At 36.8% G+C, this 10,930-nt stretch overlaps 2 protein-coding genes across 2 annotated transcripts; one reads left to right on the top strand and one right to left on the bottom strand.

Annotated features, from left to right (window-relative positions):
• Positions 1-519: 519 nt before the first annotated feature.
• On the bottom strand, positions 520-2,287 carry LOC114529435 (protein phosphatase PTC7 homolog). The gene is made up of 6 exons (XM_028551241.1): positions 1,950-2,287; positions 1,568-1,744; positions 1,272-1,473; positions 1,041-1,173; positions 893-969; positions 520-759 (listed from the first exon to the last, which is right to left on the bottom strand). The coding sequence occupies exons 1-6, from the start codon at positions 2,173-2,175 to the stop codon at positions 642-644; spliced, it is 933 nt and encodes a 310-aa protein (XP_028407042.1). The 5' UTR covers positions 2,176-2,287; the 3' UTR covers positions 520-641.
• A 192-nt stretch (positions 2,288-2,479) lies between these two features.
• Positions 2,480-10,767, top strand: LOC114529311 (phosphatidylinositol 3-kinase catalytic subunit type 3-like). Its single transcript, XM_028551067.1, has 29 exons — positions 2,480-2,558; positions 2,789-2,875; positions 2,965-3,066; positions 3,285-3,342; positions 3,441-3,526; positions 3,641-3,764; positions 3,862-3,948; positions 4,102-4,197; positions 4,385-4,453; positions 5,404-5,508; positions 6,100-6,192; positions 6,390-6,446; positions 6,602-6,730; positions 6,827-6,923; positions 7,405-7,552; positions 7,620-7,713; positions 7,932-8,051; positions 8,326-8,431; positions 8,512-8,588; positions 8,667-8,738; positions 8,864-8,933; positions 9,027-9,091; positions 9,316-9,400; positions 9,639-9,713; positions 9,808-9,893; positions 10,042-10,124; positions 10,188-10,278; positions 10,447-10,572; positions 10,677-10,767. The coding sequence occupies exons 1-29, from the start codon at positions 2,488-2,490 to the stop codon at positions 10,689-10,691; spliced, it is 2,574 nt and encodes an 857-aa protein (XP_028406868.1). The 5' UTR covers positions 2,480-2,487; the 3' UTR covers positions 10,692-10,767.
• Positions 10,768-10,930: the final 163 nt, after the last annotated feature.

Below are 10,930 nucleotides of genomic sequence, written 5' to 3'. Positions count from 1 at the left end.
TTTTTTGTGCGTTTTCCATATTTTTATCTGAGATACAAATACAGTTTTTAGAATAAATTTGAAGGCTAAGAATATAGGAAACGGCGTTTCTTGACTATACTGATTTCAAAAATCTCCCGGGTGCCCCCTAGCTTTCGGCCATGATCGACATTCCTGCTTCTTTCCGCTAGTGGGGAAGCCCTTTTCTGCCAATGGCCCACCCACTCGAAATTTCTTAAAAAAGGCCCTGGGGGGCACCGAAACTCAAAACGCGAACTTCAAGACATACAGCGCAAAGGGATTTATGGTTTTTTGGGGGGGGGATCTCATCCGGAATAGCCAATAAAGCATCGCGTTGCTTCCGATGTGTGACTGATGTGTGACCGATTTTTAAATATTTTAATTTTTCTATCATTGATACAATTAAAAAAATTGATTTTATTTCAGTTATCGACAATTTTGTTATATTATTTAACACATCAGTTAAGAAATGATATTCACAACCATACTTGAAGCTCATCATTTTATACACTGCATTCCTTAATACTAAATCATATTATCGTAGATACTTCTATGATATGCAGTTTTTATTTAATGTCCCACAAGGACAGAACCTTAGTAGAGTATGCTTTTACATCAGTCTGATTCAGTCATATAAATAGTTAAAATTTAGGCATCTCCCGAATTTGGACCACAACAGCAGTCACATCATCAAAGTTTCCTCCAGGAATCATCAACGCATCTTCATATTTCTGAAGTCTTTCTTCTCTTGGTGTGATCCTGAAAAGATTAGAGGATACTGGATGAAATGAGAGATTAGTCCTACTGACCTTTAGGAAGAACAGTTTAAAACTGATGAATAAAGCTACCCTGTTGAATAATGTTGATCAACAATAAGGAAAGGTAGATTTACCTTCCTGGTTTTAATTCAACAGAACGTGCAAGTGCTTCCTTTGTTAACTGCCTTGAGCGACCATTTAAATCCATACCCTAAAGAAGTAAAAGATATTGCCACCCTATGTAGATGAGAAAGACTTATATAAACAATAAATGACACTTACATCTCTTGGTGAAGTTAAACTAATTGCAGCATAAATATCCTTTGGATACATGTTGTCAAATAAACCATCTGTTCCAAGTATTATCAAATCATCATTTTTAATGTCAAACGTATGCAAAACTGCATCATGTGTGCTGTAGGGAGTAAAGCAGGATATGATATATTATGAAGATTTAATGGAGCATCAAGGTATTTCACATCCTCTACCACAGATAAATTAAAGGCACTTTACCTATTACCATGAGGAATTGCCTTGCCGTTCGCAATCTCTTTCACTCCAACTTGGAAAGGGACATTTAGGTCAATATATTGCTCTTTACTCTTGTAAAGTATTTCACCATTTCGGAAAATGCAAAAACCACTGTCTCCTAGGTTTAGTGTTTGGAGTTGACCATTTGCTTTGTCCAGTATACCAAGGCAGGCTGTACTGCTTCCTTATAAATATAGAAGCATTTAAATTTGCATGTTGGAATGCAACCTCGGTTAGAATGAGGTCAGAATAAGAGATTTGTTAAATCTCACAATTACCAGCTTCAACTTGATTTTTCTGCAAAATCTCACTGTATGCACAAGTCAAGAGTTCTTTGAGGTCTATTTTGCCTCCATTTTCTTGCAAACATTTTAAACAGTTTGCCATCAGCATATTGGGAAACAATGATGGATCAATGCCTGAATGTCGCCATCCACTGACACCATCCGCAACACCTTACAAGACAAATTGAAAACAACACAATTTATAACAAACAATATTTCCTAAGAGTCAACCAAACTAGCATGCCGGTAATAAACCAATTATTAAGTTGTTTCTACTGCGTTATATTTGCTATTTCAAACTGTCAATCACTGCAAATATATCAATCAATTTGCTGTATACATAAAGTCCTATGTCAACAACAAAAAGTCAATTTACCGAAAGCTGCGATGCCATTTTCATTCCATATAAAATACGCGTCTTCGCAGGCTGATTTATTGTGTGGAGCCCTGCAATGGGCTCCGAAACTTGCTTTATATTTTAGCTTACTTGCAGCAGAGTTTGCGACAACAAACCTTCCGCCGGTTGCAAAATAACGGCAAACATTTCTTCCCCTTTGCAACAGATTACATTTGGCAAACTTGATGAGACTTCTACAAGACATATTGTTGTTATTCTTGAAGGTGATTGCCCTACATTACGGTGATGTAAGCGTAAATCATGCAAGAATTTCCTGAAGTCCCTTTAAAAAAATGTTGATTTTCACTTTGTTGACAATTTTGTTACTTTCAATGTTTACGGGGGGGAAGAGGGGGCGGAACGGAGGGGGGAATTTAAACCACCAATCCGGTGATCGAAAACGATATATATAGATTATTTCCGATTATTTCTGGATTTAGGAGAGAGATTTAGGATTATACCATAAGATTAAATCATAAACTTCAAAGATTAAAAAATTAATATAATATGGCGGACGATGGCTGCGGACACTGAGAGATTTTATTATGTTTATAGTTGTGATTTAGACGCTAATGTTTCATTGAAAATGTAAGTTTTATAAAGTTTATATTGTAATTTGTGCATGTGCATATTGTTATCCTTGATAGCCCAGTAGATATCAATCAGTTTAAGTTTATATCCATGTTCGTTTGTGTGTGAAAGTGAAAAGTGAAAAGTGAAAACTAGTTTGTGCTATTCGTCTGCAATACAAGCCTTGTAATGCAGTACTTTAATACTACGTTGTTGCAAGCTCTGAGAGCTCTTCATTTTTGTTTAAGTGGAAATTTAGAGGGCAAACGTGAAAAGAGAAACTACAAGGCTTTAATTGAAGATCCACAATTACGATTCTCTGGTCTTTATCAGAGGTTCGTTTCAATCAGATTTATATGTGGTGACCATTAAGGCTTGCTGTTCAGTGTGTATTGCAACTAAAAATTCACTGTCTGTTTAATAGTTCATGCTCTGATCTCTATGTGAGTTGCCAGCTATATGCAGATGGTCAGCCATTATGCTTACCAACCAGAACAGCATATAGACCCTTTAATACAAGATGGAAGTAAGTACCAAATATTTGGTTCTTCCACCGTGAAGGTGGGGTAGAGTTAGTAATGTAAAAAAACGTTTCGTTTACATACTAAACTGCTATATTTCTTAAAATATCCTGGCAGACAGAACCAACATGCAGACATCACTGTAACATACCCTTCTTTAATATCTATTAATGTACTTCAAATCCTAACATAGCCGTTCACTCCAGTTTCTTTCTCTGTTCAGTTGGAACGAATGGATCAACTTGCCACTGAAGTACAAAGATCTTCCCCGTAGTGCCCAGGTAAACCTTCCAGTTAGAGATACAAATTACTTCAGATTTTGCTATGGAAAAATAATTTAAGTACCATGCGTTTCTCAATAATAAATATTATTGCTTAGGTTGCTCTAACAATATGGGATGTTTATGGTCCAAGGAAGGCTCTTCTTGTTGGTGGCACAACTGTTTCTCTCTTTGGGAAGTCTGGGTAAGTTGCTTTAGTCTCACATCCCCACCTAATACCCCTGCCTAACACCCCTTCACCCCCTCCCTCCCAACTCTTCCAAAGACATTAACTGGAATTGTTTCCTTTCACCTGCAGTACATTAAGACGAGGTATGCATGACTTGCATGTCTGGCCTGAAATTGAGGCTGACGGCAGTCATCCTTCCAAGACACCTGGAAAAACCTCAGATCCTGATGACAAGATGAGCTCCCTGGCAAAGGTAGATTATATTTAATTTGATATGATTATCTAATTTCATACTCCACTTATAGAAGATGACGTAAAACTGTACTGTATACTTTCCTTGATTACTGCAGTTGAGTAAAAAACATCACAAAGGCCGAATGCACAAAGTTGATTGGCTGGACAGGTTGACCTTTCGTGAAATTGAAATGGTGAATGAGGTATGAGTAAAGAAATAAAGAAATGATAGTTACAATCTTCTATACCTTCTCATAAGACAAATTTTATATACTGCCATATCTTGCAACAGTTTCATAGAAAATACCTAGAGCTGTATCTTGTGTTGATTTTCATTGGACATATTTATTTCATAGAAAGAAAAGCGAAGTTCAGATTCAATGTTTCTAATGGTTGAATTTCCAAGAATACACGAAGATGGGATTGATTTTTCTGTAGTTTATTATGAGAAGGTATGCCTTAGATTACAGTCTGGATCAGTTTGGTAGAGTGTGAAAATACAGGTTATCCTGAACGTAAAATCTTTGTGTAGCGATTTTTTTCTCTATTCTAAACGAGTGACTGCTGAATTCAGCCTATGGCTGCAGGCATTATGTATTAAATCGTGATGTGTTACATTTTACCGTTTGATATTTCTAGCTTTCAGACGAAGGAGAATTTCATTACACTCCAGAAATCGTGCGAGTTCATGATCCGGAGATATTACAGGTACACTTTTTAAGAGATAATTGGCCTCGCTATCGTCACAAATTTTGACTATAAGATTTAATAGCCGGAATAATGAATTGGATTCCCTCGAGACAAAACGGTTTCACGCTCATTTTTTAACCAATACAACGTTTGTTTCAAAGTCCTTAGTCTTCCTGAGTAGCCATAGAAAAGCGAAGAAAAAAATAAGAACGAAAAACTATCTTTTGCTGGAATAAAATAAAAGAAAAGCCTTACATTTGGACCCTTAAATTTGGAGCGTTTCTTCATTAATTTCACATAAAGATCTCATTCTAGGCTGCAGGCGCACTCCACACATTTTCGTGTGCATGTATTGGACTGAACTGAACGAATTTGCATAGAAAAAAATCGTTTATTGTGCGAAGTTTATTGCGATACACATACAAAACTGGCGAAGCTGTTTGTTATTTCAGCAAATTTATCAAAACCTTTGTGGTTTTTTAATTGAAATATCGCCATCTTTGTCGCGATAGTAAATAATTTAATCAGTTTATCTCAACAAGATATTAAACCTTAGCAAACTCTTTAATAACAGCGACATTCCATTCACGTTTTTAAGCTACGTTCATTAAATACAAGGAAAAAATTGGATTTTCAATATACGAGAATGCAAAACAGTTCTCATTGAACGCGGTTAATAATTAATTATAAAATACGAAATTAATACTGGCTGTAAGTCAAACATCGTAACATAGTTGAACGTTTTTCCAAGGATATCTCATTTGAAATAAAGAAAGATTTTCAAACGATTTTTGGTTTGTAAGGATTAAGAACTTTTGCATGATGATTGAGATGATTTTCCTGTAAAACTAACTGATGCAGGTAACTGTGTCCTTGTCAAGGGGCCATTTGCAATGAATGTTTTCCCGTCTTTGTTGCCCCCTATTGAATACAGTTATTTATCTAATTTCCACTTTGTTTTTTCCCAGGAAAATTTGGTCGAATCAAAGCATCACAAATTAGTTCGCAGTGTTCGTAGTGGAACAGTCTCGCATGAAATGAAGCCAAACGCGGCCGTCAGAGATCAACTCAACGTAAGAATACAACTCTTGATTGATCTAAACCATCTAAACTAAACCCAATTTCTTCAATTCACAAGAGGAACATGTCAAAGTCAATAATATTAATTTGAAAAGATGAAAACTGCTGTGAGTTTTTCATGACCTGTTGCGAGCCTCTTCAAGAATATTTTTATAAAAGAGTAAAATTGGGAAAATTTGCTAAGATTATAGTTTCCAATTATTCTCTCTTTTTTTGCTGTGTTTTATATTCGTTGTCGTCTCCCATGCGCTCTTATGTCAATCGTGTTATATCTTCGTAATTACCTCCCCATTGATATTTAATGTTTTTGTCATTAACAAGTCCCTATTTTCAGTGGAAAATAAAATAAATTCGGTCGAAATCTTGCCCGTTTTATAAAGCTTTAAACTTTTTATATGCGAAAAAACAAAAGAAAATAAACCATCTTCGTTAATTTCTCGTTATTTAGCTTTGTCTTGAAGACGTATTGAAAATTCGTCGTTTGTAATTGCTCTCGCAATTTCTACAATAATCTGTGGTTTATTTCCCGCTGTTCGTAATGAAACTCGCCAATTCTTTGCTTGATTCTGTATTATTTTCTTCAGCAAATCGTTGGTTATCCTCCAAGCAAAGTTTTGACCTCAGAAGAAAAAGATTTACTCTGGCAGTTCAGATTTTATCTTTCGAGCCAAAAGAAGGTGAGGGTTGTAAAATAATGCGAAATATGCAGGAGAATGTATTAGTTTGTATTATTTTGAATGTATTAGGCCTGTATAGTAGTGGATTTCGGTCAGCCAAGATATCCAGACTTGTTCAAGCTCGTTTCTCTGGCGCGAAATACGTAGTTCCCCGTAAGGATATCCTGCAAGATGAGTGATAATTTGTGTGATTTTAGGCGCTCACAAAATTCTTAAAATGTGTCGAGTGGAACGAGTCTCACGAAGCAGGACAGGTATTTGACAGTGGAAGATGTTTGTTTTTTTTATTTGAATATATACGACGTTGATTTGGCCCCAGTCTGCTTGGCGATAACACTTGCTAATAATTATTACTAAGAACTAAATTGATTGAAGATTGAATAGTGATGGATTTGTTATTTATTTGAAGGCCCTTGATCTTATGCAGAAGTGGAGTCTTATTGATGTCGATGACGCGTTGGAATTATTGAGCGAACAGTTCACTAATCCAGCGGTTAGAAAATACGCTGTCTCGAGACTTCGTGAAGCAAATGATGACGTGAGTGGTATCTTGTTTTTTGATTAGTTCATTTTAGAGCTCTGTTAATGAGGTGTGAAGTGGTGGTAATAAAATCTCCTGTCTTTCTTTATAAAGGACCTGCTGTTGTATCTACTGCAATTAGTTCAAGCTCTGAGATACGAGCCTAATCCTTCTCAACAGGCTGGGTTCAGTCCGGAGTCTGCTGGGGAAGGTATGTGATGATACCTTTAGGAAGAACAATTTAGAACTGATAGAGCTATCCAGTATAAATAAAGTTAGTTTAGTTTAGGTTTACTCCTGTAGTAACACTGGATCAATAAGAGATGATCCTTACTGGACCTCTAGGAAGAACAGTTTAGAACTGATAGAGCTATCCAGTATAAATAAAGTTAGTTTAGTTTGAGTTTCCTCCTGTAGTAACATTGGATCAATAAGAGATGATCCTTACTGGACCTCTAGGAAGAACAGTTTACAACTGACAGAGCTATCCGGTGTAAATAAAGTTAGTTTAGTTTAGGTTTCCTCCTGTAGTAACACTGGATCAATAAGAGATGATCCTTACTGGACCTCTAGGAAGAACAGTTTAGAACTGATAGAGCTATCCAGTATAAAAAAAGTTAGCTTAGTTTAGGTTTCCTCCTGTAGTAACACTGGATCATTAGAATATAAGAATAAATATTTTATGTTAACAGATAATCCTTTGCTTGAAAGCAAACCTCCTGAGCAGCAGGTCGCGCTATCAGAGAGTCTAAAATCAGTGGAACCGAAGGGCTCGTATCTTGAATCATTTCTTATATCACGTGCTTGCAGAAGTGAAATATTGGCTAATTTTCTTTACTGGCAAGTATACTGAAACTTTAGTAAAAGAATTTTCAAGGATCGGTGAAATTGATATTTGTGTTTCCAGGTACCTTCGAGTGGAGTGCAGTGAGGATAATACGACTAAGGCTCACGCTATTTACAGTAAAATTATTCGGCGTTACGTGCGTGCGCTTATGCAGGTATAAAATATCATTCCGAATAAAATTCTATTTACATATAGTAGTTGAATAATCAAATCGAGTTAGGAAGATGTCTCTTTTATATATTTACCAATAAACTCTGGACTGCTCCATATTAAGAAATGAGTTGACACCCTTGTCCCACTCTGGTTACTACGGTTGATATTACGATATTGCTTAGTGTTTTGACTGGGGTTTTGATCATGATTCTTGTTTAGGATGGTGTTCCAATAAAAGTGCGGAAAGCAAGGATGTTAAGACGACAACAACAGTTTGTTGATAAACTAGGACAAATCATGAAGACTGTGGCCCAGTTCGGTGGTAACAGGAAGAAGAAGGTATAGCGTGTGATAAGAAGGTATAGCAGGCAGTAAGATAGTATAGAGCATGTGAGAAGAAGGTACAGCAAGTAGCAGGTGATAAGAAGATAGTTGAGCTTGTGAGAGAAAGGTATGGCAGGTGATAAGGTGGTGGAGCATGTGAGAAGAAGGTACACCAGGTGATAAAATGGTGGAGCAGGTGAGAAGAAGGTATAGCAGGCGATAAGATGGTGGAGCATGTGAGAAGAAGGTACACCAGGTGATAAGGTGGTTCATTTCTCTGTTCCTTTAGATTGAGAAACTCCAAAGTATTTTACAAAATCCAGAATCAGTTGATCTGAAGGAACCTTTGCCTCTGCCCCTCGACCCAAACGTCAGAATAACTGGTGTAGTCGCAGGTTTGTGAAGGATCGTATTAAGTTTTGATCCCGCCAGAGTTTTTAGTCATTTTTCATCCAGAATAACTGATATATTTTAGATAAAGCAACGTTATTTAAAAGTGCTTTGATGCCAGCGAAATTCACCTTTAGAACTGTGGACGACAAAGAATACATTGTGAGTCATTTTATAAAAAAGTTGCTAGATATACTTGAAACAAGTCTGTTGCTGAAATGTGATTTTTTCTTATCAAAGACAATCTTTAAAAGTGGTGATGATTTGCGTCAAGACCAGTTAATTCTTCAAATTATTCGCTTGATGGATAAGGTACTGAGCTGAAGTTTTGTGGTTAATGATACCTGAAAAACCAGCTTTTTTTAAAGCCTTAAGAACTAAAGAAAGGCGTAGAATACACATTCGAAAAGTCGAGTTATTTTATTGTGTTTTATTAGCTTTTGATGCTTGAAAATTTGGATTTGAAGCTGACTCCGTACAATGTTCTAGCAACGAGCACCAACAGTGGTGAGTGTTGCGACCAAGAATGAATCTTGCGACCAAGTTTTGTGGAACTTTCGTTGAAAGTATTGAATCGTGTCTTCATTTTCTCCGTCTTAGGTTGTGTGCAGTTCATCGAGTCCTGTCCTGTCGCAGAGGTTCTGGCCTCCGATGGTAGCATTCAGGTAAATAACGAAATTTCAACTCGAATTTGCGATTTAACCATTTGCATGCATAGGTTACGAACTCTTCTTAAAATTATGCACCATCCACATCCAGTAAGGTTGTAGAATGTAGACCTTGATTGCTGAACGTAATCAACATTGTCCAAGGGACACAGTGTTTGTTTTCAAAGGTGATGATTGAGAGATTCTTACAATGGTTATTTTTTCAATTGTGTTTCCTTCAGAATTTCTTTCGTAAATACGCCCCATGCGAAGGTGCTCCGTGTGGAATCAGCCCAGAGGTTATGGACACGTATGTGAAAAGTTGCGGTGAGTTTTATAATAACCTTACAATGGTAATATCCAGAAAGAAAACGCCCACAGATCGATCCATTAAGCGGTTACAAAAAGCATTGAGATGCTAGCATTGAGATACTTGCATGCGTACCTAATTCCCGTTGGCTTGATAGCTCACGATTAATTGATTGTAAAGTTTGTAAATTGAAGTTCTTATAGTTCTTATATACCATGTTTAGTTTGTTTGATTGTAAATGTAATTTCGTCTTAGCTGGCTATTGTGTGATCACGTACCTACTTGGAATTGGAGATCGCCATTTGGACAATCTATTGCTCACAAAATCTGGTAGATTTTCCAGCTAATTGTTCTCATACTTGTTCAAGGTTTTCGTATTTGCCCAAGTTGGTAACGTGTCTTTTCTTCTAATATTCTTACGAAGGCAATTTATTTCATATTGACTTTGGTTATATCCTTGGTCGAGATCCCAAACCATTGCCACCGCCAATGAAACTAAGCAAAGAAATGGTGAGTACTTGAACTAACTTGAACTCTGTAAAAACTACTGTTTCAAGGACGACAACAAACACACATCGCTTGCTTCAGAGAGATCTTTACATAGCTTAATCCTCGCATGGTTCTTTCGTTATGAATATCTCTTTCAAATTTTTTCAAGGTTGAGGCAATGGGGGGAGCTCAAAGCGAATTTTATCAGGAATTCCGAAGGCAATGTTATACAGCCTTCTTGCATCTGCGCAGGTATGAACACATGTCTTTAAGTACGCGTTGTTTGTGCTAGAATTCTCTGTTTTATTTTTGCAGATCAGCAAATTTGATCCTCAATTTATTTGCGTTAATGGTGGATGCGAATGTACCAGATATTGCGTTGGAACCTGATAAAACGGTGAAGAAGGTGAGAGATTGATAGATTTGGGGGGGACTATTGCATGGCGTATCCCTTATTAGATCCCTAGACTGCTTGGGCCTTCAGGCATTGGCCAGTCCATCCTGACCCAGCCACTAACTGGTAGGTTTTATCTTCAATAGCATATGAAAGTCATTTTATACTCTCTGTTCTTAGGTGGAAGCGAAATTTCGACTGGATCTTTCTGATGAAGAAGCGGTCCATTATCTTCAGTCTCTGATTGATGAAAGTGTTAGCGCTATGTTCGCTGTCGTAGTTGAACAGATTCATAAATTTGCACAGGTAAATATCAACAAGCTTTCATATAACACGGCCACATGGGTTAAGATCCCATATCACAACACATTACAATGAAACTCAGGTGTCCTACTATTTTACTCTTTCAGTACTGGAGAAAATAGCCTGTGCAGAATCATCACAGCAAAGTATCAAATACAATGTATTTGGTCATGATATGCATTTTCTGATCAGTGCATCATCAAAGGTCAGTCAGACTTTGAGATGATTCGAAGAATAACATCTAATATGTAGCACCTTTGAATACAATTAGTACAGGTTCTATGATTGCATCAAATGATCGATATATCAATATCACCACAGGATTGAAAAAGCGAAACAGTCAGCATCTTGGTTATGATGT

The sequence above is a fragment of the Dendronephthya gigantea genome, unplaced genomic scaffold, assembly GCF_004324835.1.
Source record: "Dendronephthya gigantea isolate DGI-Jeju-01 unplaced genomic scaffold, DenGig_1.0 000056F, whole genome shotgun sequence".
NCBI classification, from domain to species: domain Eukaryota; kingdom Metazoa; phylum Cnidaria; class Anthozoa; order Malacalcyonacea; family Nephtheidae; genus Dendronephthya; species Dendronephthya gigantea.
This window is presented reverse-complemented; position numbering and strand designations above follow the sequence as displayed.

Excerpts from the sequence above, each read along its gene's own strand:
- LOC114529435 (XM_028551241.1), bottom strand. The coding sequence starts at position 2,175 with ATGTCTTGTAGAAGTCTCATCAAGTTTGCCAAATGTAATCTGTTGCAA. Across the intron at positions 1,745-1,949 it reads AAATGGCATCGCAGCTTTCG|GTGTTGCGGATGGTGTCAGT; the intron begins GTAAATTGACTT and ends TTGTCTTGTAAG. Across the intron at positions 760-892 it reads GTTGAATTAAAACCAGGAAG|GATCACACCAAGAGAAGAAA; the intron begins GTAAATCTACCT and ends TAATCTTTTCAG.
- LOC114529311 (XM_028551067.1), top strand. The coding sequence starts at position 2,488 with ATGGCTGCGGACACTGAGAGATTTTATTATGTTTATAGTTGTGATTTA. Across the intron at positions 6,924-7,404 it reads TCCGGAGTCTGCTGGGGAAG|ATAATCCTTTGCTTGAAAGC; the intron begins GTATGTGATGAT and ends TTATGTTAACAG. Across the intron at positions 8,739-8,863 it reads TTATTCGCTTGATGGATAAG|CTTTTGATGCTTGAAAATTT; the intron begins GTACTGAGCTGA and ends GTGTTTTATTAG.